The 22,822-nt window shown below is 26.0% G+C and overlaps 4 protein-coding genes across 5 annotated transcripts; 3 read left to right on the plus strand and 1 right to left on the minus strand.

Moving 5' to 3' along the window:
* Positions 1 to 443: 443 nt before the first annotated feature.
* Positions 444 to 1,893, plus strand: LOC107067348 (uncharacterized). The gene is made up of 3 exons (XM_015322776.2): positions 444 to 585; positions 678 to 910; positions 1,027 to 1,893. Exons 1-3 carry the CDS (start codon positions 550 to 552, stop codon positions 1,727 to 1,729), a joined length of 972 nt encoding a protein of 323 aa, XP_015178262.1. The 5' UTR covers positions 444 to 549; the 3' UTR covers positions 1,730 to 1,893.
* On the minus strand, positions 1,865 to 22,794 carry LOC107067293 (RNA helicase aquarius). Its single transcript, XM_015322667.2, is given in 16 exon segments — positions 1,865 to 2,341; positions 2,464 to 3,598; positions 3,683 to 3,945; positions 4,024 to 4,381; positions 4,464 to 4,712; positions 4,804 to 5,191; positions 5,281 to 5,516; positions 5,624 to 5,672; positions 5,761 to 5,974; positions 6,082 to 6,193; positions 7,050 to 7,153; positions 7,242 to 7,355; positions 21,151 to 21,329; positions 21,574 to 21,681; positions 21,684 to 22,209; positions 22,368 to 22,794. Coding segments are annotated over 16 exon segments (4,458 nt in total). The 5' UTR covers positions 22,452 to 22,794; the 3' UTR covers positions 1,865 to 2,002.
* On the plus strand, positions 11,752 to 16,531 carry LOC107067296 (G protein-coupled receptor Mth2). Its single transcript, XM_015322671.2, has 7 exons — positions 11,752 to 11,984; positions 13,594 to 13,858; positions 14,078 to 14,376; positions 14,463 to 14,541; positions 14,609 to 14,769; positions 15,279 to 15,516; positions 15,914 to 16,531. Exons 1-7 carry the CDS (start codon positions 11,924 to 11,926, stop codon positions 16,110 to 16,112), a joined length of 1,302 nt encoding a protein of 433 aa, XP_015178157.2. The 5' UTR covers positions 11,752 to 11,923; the 3' UTR covers positions 16,113 to 16,531.
* Positions 18,658 to 20,941, plus strand: mthl5 (G-protein coupled receptor Mth-like 5). 2 transcript variants are annotated; one of them, XM_015322670.2, is made up of 3 exons: positions 18,658 to 19,936; positions 20,022 to 20,273; positions 20,352 to 20,941. In XM_015322670.2, the coding sequence occupies exons 1-3, from the start codon at positions 19,141 to 19,143 to the stop codon at positions 20,675 to 20,677; spliced, it is 1,374 nt and encodes a 457-aa protein (XP_015178156.2). In that variant the 5' UTR covers positions 18,658 to 19,140; the 3' UTR covers positions 20,678 to 20,941. The 2 variants fall into 2 exon arrangements, with proteins under 2 accessions (XP_015178156.2, XP_015178155.2); XM_015322669.2 differs by having other exon boundaries at positions 18,660 to 19,936; positions 20,022 to 20,941.
* Positions 22,795 to 22,822: the final 28 nt, after the last annotated feature.

A 22,822-nucleotide genomic window follows, 5' to 3' on the forward strand; every position in this document is an offset into this window, starting at 1 on the left:
AGAAATATTAATAATTTATAACACAGCTGTCATACTATCATAAATAAAGATCTAAATTTAATTTATGATAACCTCATTTTAATCGATCAACCTAACCAATCATTACTTAATAGTTTAAAATTATCTGATATTGATTAATTATATAATATATTATTTAATTATTAAATATTAAAGAGATATTCGAAGATTTATCAAATATTAATTGATTTGTTCGCGCACATGGTTAAAGGGCGATACGCGCATGCGCCGAATACATTCACTGATTTCACTTTCTGATCAACCTAGCGTACATAAGATACATATACGTATACACTTTGTTCGTTGTGTATGTGTATGATAATATGTGCACACGTAGCGCGAAAAGTGACCAAAGAGAAGAAGAAGACACACGTCGTCCTTCTAAAATAAGTCGTGTAATATCGTCAACTGTTTCACAACAAATGTTTTGATTCATTTCTTTTTCGTTATTCTTTTGTAATAAATTTTTCTTTTTCTATATTAAAAATAAATTGGTAAAATTTAAATCGAAATAATAAACGTTAGAAAAATATGTTTCGTGAAGGACAATACATAGAAGTGATAAAGGTACATTTTATTTATTAACAGCTGTTGACAGCTGTCAAAACTATCACCTTTTCAAATATTCATCGGTATAATGGCAAAAGCTGTGTTTTCAGGCTTGGGACAATTGCGTGGCGACGGTTGTTGTAACCGTGCAAGAGAGAATTATTGAAATTAAGAAGAAAAAGGTATCAACCAACAAGTGGCTTGATTTGGAAGATTGGGCAGCCGTTTATAAAATGTTGGACAGAGTTGTTCTACGTAATTGCAAGAATAATATCAACGAACAATGTTATAAAAAATTAGAAGGAAATCAATGGAAAAAATTTACCAGACAATTGGATATTACGTAAAGAAAATATAACATATATTACAATTTTCATTCGAAAGAAATTACTTTGACACGAGTTAATGTCCTTTGTAAATAATGTAATTTTGTATGAATGTTAAAAATTACAATTTTAGGTGTACAATTGAATCGTTCGAATATACCAAAGATACTTTGTTGTTAACTATTAGAGTCAATGTGTCGCCTGCAAAAAGAAAGTTAACCAAGGTTGTTGATAATCATGAACAAAGTTCTGGCGATGAGAAACAATATTCTAAAGAATTATCAAATAGTTTGGTTAAGAAAGATAAAGATAATTTGGATAAGCCTGACAGTACTAGCAATTCGCAATTGGAACAATTCAATTATTCTTCTAATTGTCAAGAATTAGAAGAGTACGTGCCAGATGCTCTTATTACACAAAATTCTTCCCCTTTAAAGTATATACCAAGTAGAAAAAGTACGTTGCAAAGGATGCAAATACCATGCGAAGAGTATACACCTGTGCAAACGTGCAATGTTACCGATAACAATGTTCCATATGTACCTAATTCCATTATTAAAAATTTCACTAACTCTTATGAAGCTTATGAACCACATAGCATTACTTCTATGGAATTAGTAGAAGAATACGTACCAAATTCTAAAGGTATTAAATCTTCTGTCGAAGAATACGAACCGGATTTTCGTGGAAAATTAATGAAATTTGACGAAAGTTATGTACCATCTTCTGTACAAACTTCCAATGATGTTGATGTTAAAAGAATACATAAGATAGATAAATTAAAGTCACGAAGAAAAGGTACACTTACCAGTAAAAAGAAGTCGCAACTTTTTTAGTATCAATTCAATTCATTTTGTATAAAAAAAATCATCGTGAAAATTACTTTTGATAAACGCAATATTTTTTAAGTATATATATATATATATAAATAGTTTTATTATAATATTAATAAAAAAATAATTATAACTGTATAACTTTAATAAAATGTATATTCTTCGAATTGGCATTATCAATGATTTGACTTTTACGACCCTTTTTTTTTTTGACATCTACAATTAGGATCTTAAATGTTTATCAGTAAAAAAATAAACTAATTTGATGCATACATTTTATTCATTGTTTTCTTTTGTCTCAGATGTTGGTTCATCGATTAAATTTTGTATTGGTTCACTTTGATTTTCTGTCGTTTCATTTGTCATCTCTTGTTTATCTGTTACCTGCTCTTGCTCATCTTCTTCTTCTTCTTCTTTTTCTGTTTCTTTTTCTTCTTCTTGCTTTTCTTCTTCTACTTTTTCTTCTTCTTCATCTTCTTCTTTATTTTCCTTATTTTCTTCATCTTCTTCATCATCATCAGTATCATCATCGGCACCAGGATGAGCAGGAACTTTGTGTACTGGACTACCACTTATTTGCATACTTCCTGGTTTACGCCACATTTTTTGTGATTCCTTATGTTGACAACAACAAAAAAAAAAAAAAGAGAAGAAGAAAAACAAAATAAGTAATAAAATTTGCTAATAAAAACAAAGTTGTTAACTTAATTCTAGATTATTTACAAACAATCCCTTACCTTCATACCGCTAACTTTTTCCATATAATAATCGTAAACAAATTTAGCCATATGTGGCATGTCTTCTATTTCCATCGGTGATGTCGTCAAAACAGCGTCATTTAATCTATCGGTAGGATAAGTTTCTTGCGGTAAAAGTTGAAGTTTTAATGGTCGTTGCATCAATTGATTGAATGCGGGAGTAAGTTCAAAACAATTTTTGAAGAGTGATACTCTAGCAAAGACGTATAAACCTAATCTAGCTCTTGACATTGCTACAACAAGACGTCTGGCATCCCTCAGATGACCTACTGCTCGTGTTTTTACTAATGATAATATAATATAATCATTTTGTTGACCCTGATATTTATCTACAGTTGTTACTTTGTTTGGCCGACCTATTAATGGATTGTTCGCACATCTTATATTAATAACATCTCTTATGAGATGTTTTTGACCATTGTAAGTAGTTAATATACTAATTTTATCAGCTGGATAACCCAAAAGACGCATGTACATGAATACAGCTACACAATATTCAGCTTCGGCAAGATTTTGATAGAAATAAGCACTAGGTTCGCTTTCACCAACCCCATTGAAATCTTCAACGTTGACCAATTGAAAATCATAAAGGAAACCTGCATTGGCAACTAAATATTCAGGACTACGTTCTACGTGTAACAAATTACCAAGCTTTTTGTATCGCCAATTGTATAAATTACAAATACTAGGTCTAGCACGTCCCTGACCATCTAAATCAACCGTCGGTACACCTAACCTTACGAATCTTGCGAAAAGGGACTGTTCCATATTTGAATATTTTTGGAATGCCATATTTTTAATAACTGGTGGTAATTGATGATGATCACCAATCATAATCCAACGTTTCAAACGATTATAACCGTCCTGAGGATTTTGAAGTAATAATGGAATGAAAGTTTCAATTTCTAATATTTGTGCAGACTCTTCCATTAATATGTTGTCATATTTGAAACCCATATCAACAAGTTCACGCCTTTTTAATGCTGCATGTGTACAAGTCATCGCTATAACTTTAGCTTCCTTTACTAATAAATATTTAGATCTGTCCAATCCAGATCTAAGTAATTCAAATGCTCTAAATTCTTCTAATTGTGCAAATATTCTTTCGATATACCTACAAAACAAAATATTATTTCAATTATATTTAAAAATTAATTCTATATATATATATACAATATATACAAATAAATATATGTACCGGAAACAACTGCATGCAATCTCCATATCTTCCTTAAATGATTTATGTTTAAACAATGGTTGTGGTGCATTATCAAAGAATTTATGGAATGGAAATTCTTCGTCAATAATAAACGTAGACGAAGATGAAGATAATGTTTCAGAAGCTTGTCTTTGTTTAATCCTATTTTCAAAACGTTCCCAACGTGTTTGTATTTGATACATGAAGAAGTGTCCAGCTGTTTCACATGTGTATGCTACATCACCTTTCACGTTCAATGATTCCTTTTAAATAAAACAAATTAAATCAAGTCAAATCAAAAGATAAAATAAATATAGAAGTTGTTATATATATATATTTACCTGTAATCTTTGAACTTCCATAAGTAAATCTAAACGTTTGGCCAAGACATAATTAACTCTACCATATCTACTGAAATCTTTTTCAGTTTCCAATGCCTCTTCACCATGACCGAGACGTAACAAATGACGTTCGTCGATATCAAGTGCCATAATTTTTTCAAACAATTGATTCAACGCTTGATTCGAATGTGTAACAATGAGTGTTCTTTGATAAGGAAAATTATGATAAAGATTAGATATTATTTGAACAGCTACATCAGTTTTACCAGTACCAGGTGGACCTACAACTAGAGTTAAACCTGGTTGCATTCCAGCTCTGATGGCTTCCACTTGTGTCGGTGTGAATGGTATTTGATTTCTGTAATAAATATTAAACACATACGATTAGATTAAAAACATGTAAAGAATACATTTGAAAATGATTATTTTTCAATACAAACTTTTTTGGTTCATTAGCTTTGTATGGGCCTCTACTAGGAGGTACATGAGGTTCAACAATAATCACTTTTTCGATAGGTTCATTATTCTGTTTAGCAATAACATCCTCGAACGTCAATCTAAATGGCCTGACAAGTTTTTCTTCATCGTCACATTTAACTTTAATTTCATAATGCGGAAAGCTTGATTGTAAATGATTTATATCAAGGAATGTATCGTTAAAATCCATCGTAGATATTTCATTAGGCATTCTGTAAAGAACCATGATCAGAATTTGAATCACATAATATTGTGATAGTAAAAGAATTTCAATGAAATTGTAATCAATAATAGTATTAATACCTGGAATAACGAGCAGCACCAGGATCACCATAACCGAGTATGATATCATGAAGCCAATCAGGAACAACACATTCTGTATTCATGAGTTCTCTTATAGTTTCTAATACAGCTTTGAAATTATTTTCTTTAGGTTTTCGTCTCATTATTACGTTGAAACCTTCGTAAACGTCTTCACCACCGTGACTAGCGTTATCCATGTCAATTCTATATTGATTTGAATCTAACCATACTCTGTAAGTCCTTGTATCTCCTGGTAAAATTGGTCTTGGTTCAGGACCATCTTCTATAACTCTTCCATTGGAATCTAACATACCTTCAACTTCACAACCACGTACTGTGGTTAAACCAACTTGTGGTATAAATGGTAACTTATGACTGTACTTTGTACCTGTGTTGTTAATATAAACAAATACAAATCTTATTTAAAATATATCCTTGAATATTAATATTGTAATGTTTCTAAATTTGTAATCTCACCAATTGGATTTTGTGGTTTAACTGTAATGAGAAAACAAACGTCGTGTTTTCGAAGATTTTCCCATTCTGATTTGATCTCCTTTCGTACGCTTAAATTAATTGTTACATCGGCACGTACTCTAGATGGTCGTTTTTCACCAATATTTGGTTTGGCTACTTCAACAACTGCAAATTGTGTTATGGGTTGTGCCATTCTTGCCCAACCACCGAAATATACACCACCGTCTTCTGCTTGCCTGTAAAAAACATATGATTATTAGTTTAATAATGTATTATTTTAATTAATACAAATGGTATATTTCAATTGAGATTAATTGTTCTATTATCAAATGAAAAAATGTACCAAGGACTTAATCTGCTAACAGCATCCTCGATATCTTGGCGTATTTCATCTGTAAATATAAAATTTCATTAAATAATGTTAAAATGTATTATTTGGTTTTTAAATTAAACATTGAAAATGTTATAATAAATATTTACACGTGGATTCCAAACGAAAGAGATTAAAATTTCGTAAAAGGTAATCGTGTAGAGTTAAAAATTGTAAATTTAATTTTGGCAAAGCCAAACAACCCTCGCCAGAAAAATATTCGGTTGGTACGATACTTTCGTTCCAAATAATATCCTCGGTTGGATAAAGTGGCATTTCATTTAATTCTTCGAGCTGAGAAGCTCTGCGTTCGTGTCGTGATATCTGAAATGAAAAGAAAAAAGAACGAAAGACATTAAATTAAATTAAAAAAAACAAGAAAAAGGTTTACTGATAAAACTATATATGATAAATATTGTTTATAAAATTACCAATAATTCTCGAAGAAAATCAATATCCAAACGATACCAATTCTCACTTTTTTCTCTTTCCTTCGGTGGTACCAAATTCAAATAACTTGCAATGGATTTCAATTCTTCTGGACTGAAAAAAAAAAAAAAAAGAAATATATATTTGTCATTGTAAACGAATTATTAAGCAAATTATTTATTTAAAAATATTCATTTTTTTTTTTTTTAAATAAATGTAATTAATATAAAATATAATTCATATTTAATTAATATATATTATTTATTTATATTTATATTTATATTTTATATATTGATATATATTTATATATATGAATTATAGTTTATATTAATTACATTTATATAAAAAAAATAATTATATTATAGAAATTAAATTATATTATAATTAATTTTAATGATATTTAAAGTAAAACATGACTATGTGTAATATATAATATAAATTAATTATAATATAATTTAATTTATATAATATAATTACTAATATAAATTATAATTATAATTAATACAATATATAATATAATTATTAATATAAATTATAATACAATATAATTGTAAATATAAATTAACCTTTGCTCTTACCACCCTTCCTGGCGTAACACGCTTACCACACCCGGGTCTTTTGAACCCGGGCTAGAAAAATCGTTATAAAAAAGAAACTATTGCATAGATCTACTTCAACATTTTTTTGAAACTTCTTTAATACTTATTTAAAAAGACTATATAGGTTTTATAGCTTTCAATTAAATTTAAATATGTTTAAAAAATTACCAAAGTTGAGTACAATTGAGAAAAATGACTCAAGTTACAAAAAAGGTCTGGATCCTTTGGACCAAGTGTGGTAAAAGCAAATGTTAATTATAATATAATTTCATTTATAATTAAACTATGCATCCATTAGATAAACCATTAGAAAACCAAACAAACATACTTTGTAAAACAATGATAAAAGAAATATATATATATATATGTACCTGAGTGATCCAAAATGTTTATTAAGAGCATCTCTGGTATCAACACTTGCAACATTAGCCAATGCAAAGTTTCTTAAATCACGAAATTTAGCGAACACCGCTTTCTGCATCAAAATATAACAAAAAATATATAATTAAATATATAATTAATAAACATTTAAATAACATCATATATCTTAATATTATTTATACCTGAAGAGACGTAATTTTGGCATAATGTAATTGGGTCATATCATGATCGGTCAAGGGATCCCCAGTTTCTTCGCTTATTTCAAATCTTGCGTAAAATTTCAACATTTCTAAGAGCTAAAAACATACAAAATAATTTGTGATTGGTTAATAAATAGATAAAAAAAGAATTTAGTGAAAGGCTTATTTAAATATTTCATAACATATATATATATAATATGTGACTCATGTAAAAATACGCGCACGTGTAATGTTTGCATACGTGCACGTATATAAAAAGAAAAAGAAAAGAAAAGAAAGAAAGAAAATAAAAAATAAAAAAAAAAGAATAGAAAAAAAAAATAGTGGGATGATATGTAGATATCATATCTAATTATTCATACAAAATAATCAGCTTAGAACTAGTTATTAATATAGATGTGAGTACACACTCCATAGGAAAACATATTTTATCTGTTTTTCATTTCAAGGACTCGATATGATCTTCACATACATCTCTCTTTTATTCTAATTAGTACCAGTTACTTTATTTCACTGTTATATATCTATATATATATAGATAGATATATAACATTTATTATCTATAATAGTTATGTATCTATATTAGTTATTATCTATAATAACTAAAATAATGTATAAATTATATTAGTGTAATATAAATTATTTTTTTTACTGTAACTGTAAATAATATTAATTATTATCTATAATAACTAAAATAATGTATAAATTATATTAGAGTGTAATAATATAAATTAATTTTTTTACTGTAACTGTAAATAATATTAATTATTATCTATAATAGTTCTATATATATATATATATATATATATATATATATATATATATATATATATATATATATATTGTTTTTTTTTTCAATTTATTTTTTTTCTCACTACCTAGTGTTTTTGTTTTCACGTGTTACTCTTTTTCATATAATAAATTTTTAAACTTAATTGTGTGTGTTTTTTTTTTTAGAAGATTATATATACAATATATATTTGTATTTAAATATTACTGAAAATAATATGAAAGATAAAAATAATATAACATATGCTAATCATTCTTTTCTATTACTTTTTTTTTCTTAGTTTTAATATATTTTCTTTTTTTTTTCCTCTCAAACATTTCGAAAGATTCGATATTATTTTTATTTTCGTATCTATTCGCGTCACAGTTTTTTAATTACGAGTGAACGTTTTCCATTAATCTTGAAATAAATAATCTCAATAATCTATCTATCTATCTATATATATATATATAGTGATTATTATAATTAATCATTTTGATTTATGTATGAGATTGTAATTTAGTATTTTTTGCAAAAAAACAAAAAAAAACATTATATGATGTATACTAACGATCGTTATTACGAAATAACATTTTTTTTTTGCTTTAACAAAAATAATATTCTTTATTTTAATATATTGTAGATTAAATATTATCTGTATATATTATCTTTTTACAGTGATATTCTATCTACCAATGATCATTTGATATATATATCAAATTCAATCATATATATATATCAATATTAATCATATATAATATTAATTGATAATTATTACTATATTTACAGTAATACTATATAATAGTAATAGTAATAGTACTATTATTACTATTATTTATAATACTTACTAAGTAATTACTATTACAGTAATAAAGTAATAAATAATATAATAATAATAATAATATTATAATAGAATATATAGAAATATATTAGGTGAACCGGAAAGTAATGTCGTTTTTACAAATATTAAATTTTGTATATTTTTATCAAAAAACCGTTTGATTTGTATCAATTTTGATATTAAAAATTCGCATACTAGATGAAGAAAGGTTGTTAATAACGAGGTTGATTATGTTATTGACTAAAAATAAACATTTATTAGAAATTTATTTTTTTTTAATTTAAGGTTAGAAAGAAACATTACTTTCCGGTCCATCTAATATATATATATATATAATATATATGATTAATATAATAATAAAAATAAATACTACTTATAGTAATAGTAATACTGTATTAGTAATAATATTATACTAATTATGACTGTAATTATTACATAACATAAACATAAATAATAATATATAATATCAATATATATATATAAATATATAAATGTAAAAATATATATACATATGTTAATTAATATATATATATTACATAAAATGTAATACATACATAACTGTATACATATTACAAATATATATACAATGTTAATTAATATATATATATATTATATTTAATATATAATATTAATATTAATGTATATGTATATGTATATATGTATATTAATGTATAATTAAATGTATAATTATAATAATTAATTGTATAATGTTTAATTAAAATAATATATATATTAATGTTTCTTTGGTATAATAATTTTATAATAAAGTATATTACAAAGTGAATTAACAGTTGACATTGGGTATTGGTATTATTGAAACACGTGTTATTAATTTAACGTTTCACACGTGTATAATATATAATGATCAAATAAAAATAAGCTCGATTTATTATCGTCGCATATTTAAGTTCTAAAATTAGACTATCAATATTAATGTCGTATATTCAATAATCTTTATTTCCTATCATTTATTTTATTTTATTTTATTATTTTATTATATTTATTATTTATTATAAATTTATTATATTGATATAGCAATATCAAGTGGGATTCATATTTTCATTTTTTTTTCTTTTTAAATTTATTAATATATTAAATATATTTTGTCAACAAAATATTCTCTTTCATGTGTTTATTCTTTTTATAATTAAAAGATTTTACAGTTATTTTTAAATAATTCAAATTAATACTACGTAATTCAATGTTCAATTTTAAAAACAACAATAATAACAATTATTATGTAAAAAATATTTCATATGAAATTTACATTTGTTATGAAATATTTGTATATCTCTCATTTGTTTAAAAAGAAATTATTTTAAACATAATATATTAAATATATTTTGTTCAAAAATATTCTTCCATGCTTATTCTTTTTTATAATTAAAAGAATTTTATATTTATTTGAAATAATTCAAACTAATACTAAGTAACTCAATGTCCAATTTAAACAACAACAAGAATAAAAGTTATCATATATTATATTATATATAATTATAATTATATATAATATTATATTAATATTATATAATTAATACAACAACATATATATTATATAATAAATAATAATTACAAACAATATATATATATTGTTATATAGATGGTACATATATAATTTAACATTTATTTAAAATAATTCAAATTAATACTACGTAACTCAATGTTCAATTTAAAAAACAACAACAACAAAAATTATCATATATTATATAATTAACAACAATATATATATTATATAATAAATAATAATTAAAAACAATATATATATTGTTATATAGATGGTATATATATAATTTAACATTTATTTGAAATAATTCAAATTAATACTACGTAACTCAATGTTCAATTTAAAAAACAACAACAACAACAACAACATAGATATATAAATATATATATATTGTTATATAGATGGTATATATATAATTTAAGATTTATTTGAAATAATTCAAACTAATACTACGTAACTCAATGTCCAATTTAAAAAACAACAAGAATACAAATTATCATATATATATTGTTCAATGTGTTTAATTTTACAATCCAATGATTTGTTGAATTTCAAATAATAAAAATAAATAATAAAAAAAACGGAAATTGGAAGAAAGGAAAATATACAAAAACGTAATTCGTTGTTCGAGAATATATATCTATATATATATTCTCTATTTATGGGCGTTCGGGAGTATCAAGTCCGATGATGGCTTGTACGATGAGTTCAGTATCGTGCGTATCGCGTGTGCGTTATAACGTTCCTCTAGAATAATCTCTTTTTCTTTCTCTCTATCTCTTATTTCCTTCTTCAATAAATAATATCAAATACATTAAAGTACATACAAAACAAAAACAAATAATAAAAAGTAAGATATATATATATATATATAACTTCATTTCAAATTGATATAATATCAATTAACATTACTAATCTTCATGTTTATTTTGTGTATACATAATAAATAATAAATTAAATCTTTAAATATAAGATTCATTTTCAGAAAAAAAAAAACAAAAAAAAAGATAGTGACGAGAATGAGAAACAAAGATAAGAAAGAAAAATAAAACAAATAAACCAGATAGAGAGAAAGAGAATGCAGTTTTCATTTCTTTTTTTAATCCACAGTTGAGTATATAGTGTTGAAAGTCAGTCACAACAAAGTTAAAAGTGTTAAGAATAGTTTTTTTATTTTTCTTTTCATCTTACTGCATTGATATTTTTACAATCTTTTTAAAAAAAATACATTCACTCTCATGTTGATTTATTTTTATTCAATTTTGTATAATTTCTAAATAATTGTTTATCGTTAAATGTACATTTGTGAAAAATCAATAAAAGTGTTGTGTAATGTAAAATCTAACTCTTATACAGAACTCATTATTTTATTAAACGAATGAAAATCTACTATTGAATGACCTTTGATAATTTCTAAATCAAATAAATAAAAAAGTGAATAAATAAGAGACAAAGATCAAACTTAATCTGTGTTATTCGTATATTAATCTAATGAAAGGAAAAGTGTAATGAAAATAGTAATGAAAATAGAAGATACGTAAATTTCAAATATGGATGATTACAAACGAAAACAACAACAACAAAAACAACCATGTTTATTTCCAATCAATGGCAAGTATATTAAATAATTTAATATATTATTATTATTATTATTATTATATTTAATTAATAATTATATTCAAATATTTTTATATTAATATTTCTATTATGACGTACATATATTTATAATTTCAAAAATATACGTTAACGACGCGTGGTTTTATTATGTGTTTTTACGTGTAATTCAAATTAACACACACACCCACACACATACACACGTTTAAAACACGTAAAATTGCGTTCTGTTTTTAACTATACTCTAACACATATATATATATACATATGTATATATATATATATATATATCATACCTATAATTATATAAATAAATGTGCATACGTAAAATAGATGTCATCAAATAAAAATAAAATGGCAACATTTAAAACACATAAAAAAGTATCAAACAAACCTGTCGTTCAGGTAATTTTAAAAAGAAATTAAAAAAGACAGTATCATTTCTATTCAGAAATAAATCACAATGTTTGTACGATCAAAGAACGTGATAAAAAAAAAAAATCAATGATTGTGTTAACGTCACCACGTAAAGAAGAGATTTGCAAAAATCAGATACGATCGTAACACATCATCGTATGATCAATGACGCGTTTAAAAAAATCGATAAAAAAAAAACAAATAATCTTTAATTAACGGAATAATCTTATTAAAATATACATTATCACTATTTCTCATAATTCTCGTGTAAACGTTTATATTTATTGGTTATTATTATTATTATTATTATTTATTTATTTAACAATCTCTCATTTGATCTCTGTTTCTCGTTAAATATAACCAAATGAATTATCCCTAGTATAGCAGAAAATATATTGAAAAATATTGAATACAACACGTTGTATTTAATATTAAAAAAGGAGATTCAATGTATTTTTAATATTTAATATTAATTATTATTAATATTAAATTAATATAATTATTAATATAATTAAAATAATATTTTGTACTACTAGAGTAGTAGTATTTCATATTTTCAAATAATTCATTTTAATACGAAATTGTAAATCATAGTATCAAAGTATTACGTTGTTGTTATTGTTATTGTTGTTGTTGTTGTTGTGTTGTCTTATGTTGTAAAAAGATTATCGTGTTTCTTATCTATATATTTGCAGATAGTCTTTCATAGATTTTATTTTCCTCTATTGAAAATGATTATTGATTATTACTATGAATCATGACTTTGAACGTACAATTACCAAAATATGCATTAATATGCTGTTATATAACATATATATATATATATATATATATATATATATGTGTAGATGTTAACTTGTGTTAATAATAATGTGTGTATATACATGTGTATATATTAAATATCACTCTTTTAATCTTGCTTCCATCGTCTTTTTAATCAATTCATTGTTTTCAATTTATTCAGTAGCGTTAGGAAAACCGATACTCATATATATATATATGATACTCAATATATATATGCAACAGCAGCAGCAACAGGTTGGTAAAGCACAACTCGCCCTATTAATTTAATCTTATGCAAGTGAACGATCTAGTATAATATCCGATGATGTGTACTCATTTTATTAAACACTTTTTCATATTCTATTGTATTAATTGTATTACTTTTTATCTTTTATTTTTCCCCTAGTATTTGTTTGGATATTATACCTCAATTGGTTGACATGGATCAACAGTTCATTAAGCTATGCCGCTGAAGACATTAATTGTTGTAAAAATGACACCAAATGGTTAGGAGGAAAAAATTGCAGCGATGGCAGTAACATACGTCTCCATTGTCCTAATGGATTGTTTCTAACTGATTCCGAACAAGAGAAATTTAATATTACGGAAACCAGCAATGGTGCGATATTGACATTAATTGATAATGATTTCCAGGATATAATGCAAGACAAGTAAACATTCCTCTTTTATTCAATTCATTTGTATTTTTAATTTTTTCAACAAGTTTTTTAATGCTATAAACGCATACATGCGTTTATCAATTTTTTTGTTTGTTTAATCTATTTCCAACATAGATCAGTATAATTGAAATTGTTAAGAAAAAAAAACAAGTAGTAAAGGATTTAAATGAAATTGAAACTTTAATCAAAATTTCTTTTCAATTATCACAGATTTTGTTTGTTACCCACGGATAATGTTGACAAATTAATGGCATTAATGTGTTTCGAGGATTCTTACATTGACCAGATACATTCATGGAAAAATATATTATATTTGGCACTCAGTATGATATCGGCTATATTTTTAATCATAACACTTGTTATTTATTTGATACTTCCTGAACTTCGTGAGATACAAGATAAAGCGATGATGGGTTCAATTTCTTCTTTAGCAGTCAGTTATATTATTTTATGTATCCAAAATACCAGAGATGAGTACAATGAAGACATAACTTTATGTGTTACTTTAGGTATATACACATACACACACACATATACATATATAAGTATCTCATATTAACATTGTTTAAATATTAAAAATTATTTTATATTTTAGCATTCTTGTTGTACTATGCATTCATGATTGCATTCTTTTGGTTAAACATTGTTGCATTTAATATTTGGCGAACAGTCTGGTGAGTAAAATATTTTAACTAATTTATGGTTGTTTTTTTTTATAACGAAATATAATTGTATTTTTAGGTTCAAACATTTTGTGATCAACGATAAAATACTTTTCCCAATTTATTGCGTATTTGGATTATTCTTCCCGACTTGTTTCTTATTGTCGACACTTATAACTCATCATATTGATGGAACTCACATAAAACCACATTTTGGTGAATCCAAGTGTTGGTTTAGCGGTAAATATTCAATTAATATTTACATCTTCAACTTCAACTTCAGCCTCATCTTCATCTTCAACTTCAACTTCAGCCTCATCTTCATCTTCATCTCCATTTACATCTTCGTCTTCAACTTCAGCCTCATCTTCATCTTCAGCTTCATCTTCATCGTTAGCTTCAGCTCTTCATTTACATCTTCATCTTCACCTCCATTTACATCTTCATCTTCATTTCCATTTACATCTTCATCTTCATCGTTAGCTGTAGCTCTTCATTTACATCTTCATCTTCATCGTTAGCTGCAGCTCTTCATTTACATCTTCATCTTCACCTCCATTTACATCTTCATCTTCAACTTCAACTTCAACTTCAGCCTCATCTTCATCTTCATCGTTAGCTTCAGCTTCATCTACATCTTCAGCTTCATCTTCAGCTTCATCTTTAGCTTCATCTTTAGCTTCATCTTTATCTTCATCATATGTTTAATAAATTAATTTACATGTTTCTTTGGGCTGGGGATGAATTAGGAACAAACGAAGTCTGGGTATTTTTTTATGGTCCAATATCAATACTATTGACACTAAATGTTATCTATTTGGGTCTGACAAGTTGGAGATTATGGCACGAATATCGTGAATATAGTGGAAATAAATTACGAGCTTTAAGATTTAAATGTTTACTTTATACAAAGCTAGTACTTGTTATGGGTATAACATGGATATTTGAGATATTATCATTTGCTGCCAATTCATCGGACTGGTATTGGTAAATTATTATTATTATTATTTTCATATTTATTCAACACATTTTGAAATCTATTATTATAACTGTGTGATCAATTATAAAGTTTATTTCGTAATAATTCTTGAAAATTTTCTACATTCATTACAAATGGCTATTAAAATTATAGCCTTTGGCGTAAATACATTCTTCCTTGTTCTTTCAAATATCTAAAAAAAAAAAAATACGTCAGACGTCATATTATTAAATGTAATTTTCATATTAATTTCTTTTTTTTTTTTTATTACGTGTAAATACTTCTTATTCTTTCAATTCTCTCTTTGATCAACTAAAACCCAACCTTAAATGTTTAATATTCCTTTCAATGTTATCTCATCATTTGATTTTTATACTTAAAATGAAACTTTGTTTTTTCTTTCAGGATACCAACGGATATTTTAAATTCATTACAAGGCTTTATAATATTTCTTCTTTTGGTTGTATCCCGTAAAAGAGTGAGAAAACTTTTGGCTAAAAAGAAACCATGTGGCATTGTTTTCCCTAAATCTTGGATAGCCTATGAAGATGAGGAATGTGAAGTTGTGTTACCAGAAGAATTGGAATTGTCCCAACAGGGCTAGGAAATTTATTCATTCATTCATCCAATCATTCGTTCATTCATTTATTCATTCATCTTCATTATGACTTTTTAAAAATTGTTTTAAAAAAAAACAACAACAGAAGATGAAACTTGTGTGCATTATTAATAAGTTATTATCTTAACGATCTCATTTCTATTTAAATCATTTGACAAATGCATTATCTGCTAATTATTATTATTAAAAAAAAAATAATATTGAGATTTTATTAATGTACAAATCAATTATACATATATATATATATGTATATGTATTTTTCTTTCATGTAGTTTTGTAAATGAAGAAGAGAGATTATTATTATTATTATACAGGAATCTCACTATAAATATTAAGAAATTGTGAGAACATCTAAAACAAATGTAAAAATATATATAAAGTATAAAACTAAATATAAAAACACACATTGTGTTTTATTATTATTATTATTATTATAATTATACCTATCACTTTGTTTCATGTATATATATATTTATACAGCTTCTGTTTTAAATATTGAGTATGATGACGATAATGCAAAACATTCATTTTTTAAAATTTATATTCCACACTATATGTGTGAGTGTGCGAATGTAAAACAAAGAATTGACTCATTCAATTTTATTTTTCTTTCTTTCACGTAGTATAATACAAAACCGGACTTTGTATTTGCATTTAACTAACGACGATACCAAATTTATATACCTTGACATATACAATCAAATGATTGTATGATGATTCATCGTCAATAAGATACCAAATTATTTTTAATTATAAAATATATTAAATATATATAATTATAAATTATATTTTATAATTATACTAGTCCGATACACACATCTTTAAGTTAACGAATTATCTTATACTGCCATCTGTTAGAATATTATCGAACTAACAGAGATAATCATGATTCTTCTTTGTTAATAAATAAATAATTCGATTATAAATTGAGATATAAACTATCCTATCTTTCAAGTTGAATTAAACTGCACACAGTGTGCAAAATATTATTAAAATCGGTTCAGTAGTTTAGGAATCCATTGCGGACAAACAACGTGACACGTAATTTATGTATATTAAGATAAGATAAACTATCCTATCTTTCAAGTTGGATGAAATTGCACAGAGTGTGCAAAATTTTATTAAAATCGGTTCAGTAGTTTAGGAGTCCATTGCGGACAAACAACGTGATACGTAATTTCTATATATTCAGACATTAATTATATATTTTTAATTATAAATTTATATATATATATATATTTAATATTAACATTAGATGTACCACCATTTTTAATACCTATTTCTACCACACTAGTCAAAACGACTGGTGTATAAAAAAAAAATGCTTTTTGATACTTCCAGTCTCTATTTACTCTTAAAAAATAACCAAAAAATATTTAACAATAATAATTGTAATAGACATTTTTAAATAACAAAATGCTTAATTATTTACAGAACTCAATTGATACACGAAGTAAAAATTTTGAATTAAAATGGCGCGAACAGTCAAAATGACTGGTCTGATATATCTAATGTTAAATTAATTATATATAATTATAAAAATAATTTTAATTATACACACACAGTTATTTTTTCTTTTTTTTTAATTTTATACAGAAATAAATTTGAATAAAATTCAAAAAAAATAAAAAAAAAAATTAAATAACAAAACAAAATCAATTATTTCTACTTTAAATCATCAGAAGTATAATTAATTTTTTTTTTTTAAATACATATATATATGTATTTAAATACATTCTCTATTGACGTAAGAACGTTTAAAATTGATTATACAATTCAACTTAATTCCAGTATTAAATTGAAATCGTATTTAACTATCATCATTCATTTATGATATACGTGATAAAAGAAAGAAGCGTTTGTATTATCAATTAACAAAAAAGTATGCGAGAGGGCAATGAAGTTACTAGTTCATCAACGAACAAGATACATTCGTTTAATATGATAAAAATGATCTAATCTAGTACACAGAAGATGCTCTATTTGTTTTTAAAGGATCATTCACACCTAACTTTTATAAGTTCATATTTTTACAGTTAATAAAACAATTTTTATACATTTTCTCTTATCTCATCTTTTAACATGAATTTAACAAACGTATCATCACTTACTCATTATATATCAAATACCTGGAAAGGTAATGTATAAATAAGAAACATAACAAACTTATGAATCATTCTGATAGAACTAACGTCATAGAATAGATATTGAAAAGAGAAATCAAAAAAGGTAGATACGATTAATAGAAAACATTATAATTCTTTGAAACAGATATTGTACAATTTGTATTAATTAAAATTCCCTTGTTAGTTAAGTTAAGTTCGGTGTGAATCGAGCTTTAAATTTTTGTAATAGTGAGAGAAACCCTTCTTGTCTCTTCTCTACTCTTCTTTTCACACACACGTAACAACACATACACACAAAAAGAACGAGTCAAACGAATGGAGGAGTGGGGAGGACTGGAATAGTAAAAGACTAACAAAGTATGAAAGAGAGTACAAGAAGAAACCAGAATGGACGAAGAGGAGGGGGGACAAGTATGGATGAGTAAGAGTAGGGTTCTCTTCTTTGCAAGCGTTTTTGTCTCAACTAGCAACAGAGACAGGAAAGGAAAGGTATGGTAAAGTTAAGATGAATCCAGAATATTGCGTTATTTGGACGCACATGTGTACAGAGCTTAAACGTCCTGTTAATGTGAAAGATAGAAAGAGAGGGATAGAGTGTGCTGCGTGTGAGTGGAAATCAATATTTCATTGATTAGCATATATACTTCTGAGTAATGTCCTATGATGACAAATATTATTGTATTATAAAATGTTGAGTTAACGAAGGTATACAAAAGGAAAATGAAGGTGAAATGGTGATATGTTGGTAGAGGAAGAAATAAAGAAATAAAGTGTGAACGTGAAACGGAGAGAGAGAGAGAGAGAGAGAGAGAGAGAGAAAAAAGTGTGTGCACACGCTTGTGTGGTGAAGAAGAAAGAAAAGAGAAGGGGGTTAGTACAAGAGTGACATGCATCTTGCAACGGCATTACTTTTCGTATCATTCCTAGCGAGTCATTCGAGATTCGCCGGTGGAAATACAAATACAAATGAAAAATCAATAACGATTAAAATAGCTAAGTGTTGCGAATTGAATGAACTACTTTTGGACGACACGTGCACACCATTATCAGATACGAACGAAACGAAACCATGGCAACCAGAATATACTCAAGACAAAGATTCCAATATTTACTTGAAAACTCCTGTAACTCCGGATTATCGTATTGGATTACCTAGATGTCTTAGTAACGAACAGCAATGGCATGTTTATTATTATCCATCAGGACCAGACAGATTGGCTATTATTTTGCCATCGGGTAAACTCAGACATTATGCTGATAATGAAGAAATTAGTGAAGATAATGAAGAGGCTGGTGCCTTTGAATCGATTAGAATACATGACGAAGAAGATCAAACTAAATCCATTCATTATGATTATTCTTTTGGACAGTATTGTGCGGATAAAGCTATACTCAGTAGCAATAATTTAGTAGCTACCTATGCCATGATATGTGTTCCTGAGGTATCAGTTCAATGGACTGATACTAATTTTGTGATGACACATGCTATTGATCCTACCTTTCATGGTATAAACATAATGATATATCTTATAGTTGCAATCGTTTATTTTGCTCTACCACAATTGAGAGATCTTTTTGGTAATATGATAACTAGTATGGCGCTGTGTCTTATAGTCAATCAATGCGCCAGGACAGTTAAACTATTCAGTGAACTTGGTAATCATATTAGCTTTATGGTAGCTGGTAAGTTAAAATACCAATTAAATTGATGAATTTATACAAAATCAAGTCTTCTTCTATCTAATGTTTTCATCCTTTTCTTCCCCAGATACAGTCGCTTATACATCCTTGTTAGCTGCTTTCTTCTGGATCAACGCTATGGGCTACTATATTTGGAAAACGTTCAGTTCTCGCAATGTATTTTTACATACAACTGATAGAAAAAAATATTGTTATTATTCTGCATACGTTTGGGGAGCAACCATTTCCAGTTTTGCACTTGCAATTTTTTCACATTTTATATTAGAAACTGACAAACCTACTATAGGTGGTACATTGTATCCTGCTCAAGAAACCATTGGTTGGTTAAGTTTTTCAGTTTATTACATGTCTATGGCTCTTATAATAATGATTAATTTTACCTTCATTTTTACAACAGCAAATAAAATGAAAAGAATGAGACCATACGGTAGGATACATCATAAAATGAAATACAATTTTCGAATCTTTGTTTATCTGTTTGCAACGATGAATATTAGTTTGATAACGTTATTATTAACTGGATTAAAATACGAGGCATTTGTGTATCTCCACATTATTGCTAATTTTTTACAAGCATGTTTCATAGTCTATATATGTATATGTAGTCAAAAAAGAGTCAAATTTTTACTTGGAAAAACATACAATTGTTGTTGTAACGTTGACGATAATTTCGAAGGATTTGATTGGGGAGAAGAAATGACAGCGATTAATGCCGGTTATTAAAATTTACACTTATAGATCTTAAAATAATTAACTCTGACTGATTGTCCAAATAAAAGACATATCTAATATTTAATATCAATCAATTTTTTTCATTAGCTTTAAGATATTTGATAAATGTATTGTAAATTGTGTATGTGCCTTTGATAATAGATCTGTGTATATAATCATAATACTAGTTAATTAAATAATGAAAATCTTTATATAAATATATATATATACATATATATGTATTACCTAATAAAGTATTAATACCTATTTTTAGTATATATAGTCAAAGTTAATTATAACATCTGTTATTATGTGCTTTTCAAATATTACTGTAATATTTCTTTGTACGATATAGCAATTTTTTATGTAAAGAAAAAAAACAAACAAGATAAAAAGAAAATCATTTTACGTGTTCATGCATATAAATAATTAAATAAACTATCTTGTATACTCTATTAATATTTTGGTATTTTATTTTAACTTACCTGACCGAATAGTCCACCTTCTGGCCGGTGTAGTAAATTGGATAATTGACAGCGTACCACCAGGTGACAATCGTCCATGACGGTATTGAAAAAGCGCCTAGTTGGTAGAAGAGCTTCGAGATCGATGATCAGTTCCAAGAATCTTTCGCAGTAACGAATTTTGTCAGGAAAAACAGGTTCTGTAATAAATTATTTAAGATTATATTGTTCTTCAAAATATATATATATAAGAATGTAAGAAGAAACAGTAACACGAGTTCCTAAAGGCAAAAAATGGTATGTATATGCCTCTATTGTAGGGATAACTTGATTTTTGTATATATTATATTAATATTTGAAGCTATTTGATCTGCAATAATTTGGTCCTACGACAAGAGGTCATAGCTTACCTTTTTTTCTGTCAGGAACTCGTGCATCAATTACCTTCAAGAGGAATAGTTTCTAATATGGTCATAAATTTGATCATAAGTCTGTGTAAGAATTTACGTTCCCATTCTAATTTGTCTTTCAATTCGGGATTATCTTTTTTCTTATAACCTTCCAGTATTTTCTCCATTTAGGATATTTCTTAAATTCTAACTCTCTACGTCCTTCTTGCAACGATATCCACATGGACAACGATACCAATCTTTTAACTTCTTCTCTAACCAATGGTACTTCCATAGAATTGAAGCAATGATTTAAAAATACAATAAGTGCTGTTTGTTCTTTAAGATCAAAATCCATAATACTGTCTTCCAAGCATGCTTCGAGAACCTTTTGAAAGAATCCAGCGAACTGTTTTGGATTCTTTTCGAATGCTTCCCAAACTTGTACACGTTCACGAAACTTTTCGTTGACCATAACGACGATTGACATGGTGTGTGCACGAGTAGCAGTTTCCACATGATAATTTGGCCATAGAAAATTTTCCAAATATTGACTGAATTCTAACATCATGATACGTCGAATGGAAAACTTTGAAGCACATATTTCTTGGATATAAATGTCATCTACTATTTGAGAATTAAATGGTAGATGTATATCTGTAGTATGCGGTGCCCAATATTTATTAGCCAACTGTAAAATAAATGAATGAAAATTTTAGGTTAGAATTCTATTGAGTTATATAGAAAACTATTTCATAATCAAATAATTGAAACATTTAGGTTAGAATTAATTTGATTATAAGGAAAACTATACTTCACAATAAAATAAATGAAAATTAAATCAAATACCTGAGTTACTTTATCTGCGTTAATCTGTTCAACAGTTGGAGCAGGATTATTACTTTTAATGGGAGGTACATTTAGATTTTCCATTTTTAATTTTTTACACTTTTTCACAATATATATCAATTCAGTTTACAATATAAGAAAGCTTACATTTACTGCACTTTATTCAAAACATCAAACGCACACACAAAGTTTGGTTATATTACATGTATACATGTATGCATATTGCATAAATGTATATAACAACTTAACACACACAATATTACAACTAAAATGATACTTGAATTCTTATAAAAATTATATTTCTACACTAATCATCATTTCAATTATCTTTTTTTTTTTTATCAAGTTATTATTATATTATTAAATTAATAAACACACTAATGAACTTTTTTAAATTGAAGAAACGAGTTAACCACGAAACTTGTCAATACATGATAAACAAGATCGAAGAATAT

Source organism: Polistes dominula, unplaced genomic scaffold (assembly GCF_049000335.1).
Source record: "Polistes dominula isolate Pdom_NZ unplaced genomic scaffold, Pdom_raw_medaka contig_75, whole genome shotgun sequence".
In the NCBI taxonomy this organism is placed as follows: Eukaryota; Metazoa; Arthropoda; class Insecta; order Hymenoptera; family Vespidae; genus Polistes; species Polistes dominula.

Excerpts from the sequence above, each read along its gene's own strand:
- LOC107067296 (XM_015322671.2), top strand. The coding sequence starts at position 11,924 with ATGGATGATTACAAACGAAAACAACAACAACAAAAACAACCATGTTTA. Across the intron at positions 13,859-14,077 it reads CAGGATATAATGCAAGACAA|ATTTTGTTTGTTACCCACGG; the intron begins GTAAACATTCCT and ends CAATTATCACAG. Across the intron at positions 14,770-15,278 it reads ATCCAAGTGTTGGTTTAGCG|GAACAAACGAAGTCTGGGTA; the intron begins GTAAATATTCAA and ends GGGATGAATTAG.
- mthl5 (XM_015322669.2), top strand. The coding sequence starts at position 19,141 with ATGCATCTTGCAACGGCATTACTTTTCGTATCATTCCTAGCGAGTCAT. Across the intron at positions 19,937-20,021 it reads TATTAGCTTTATGGTAGCTG|ATACAGTCGCTTATACATCC; the intron begins GTAAGTTAAAAT and ends TTTCTTCCCCAG.
- LOC107067348 (XM_015322776.2), top strand. The coding sequence starts at position 550 with ATGTTTCGTGAAGGACAATACATAGAAGTGATAAAG. Across the intron at positions 586-677 it reads AATACATAGAAGTGATAAAG|GCTTGGGACAATTGCGTGGC; the intron begins GTACATTTTATT and ends CTGTGTTTTCAG. Across the intron at positions 911-1,026 it reads ACCAGACAATTGGATATTAC|GTGTACAATTGAATCGTTCG; the intron begins GTAAAGAAAATA and ends TTACAATTTTAG.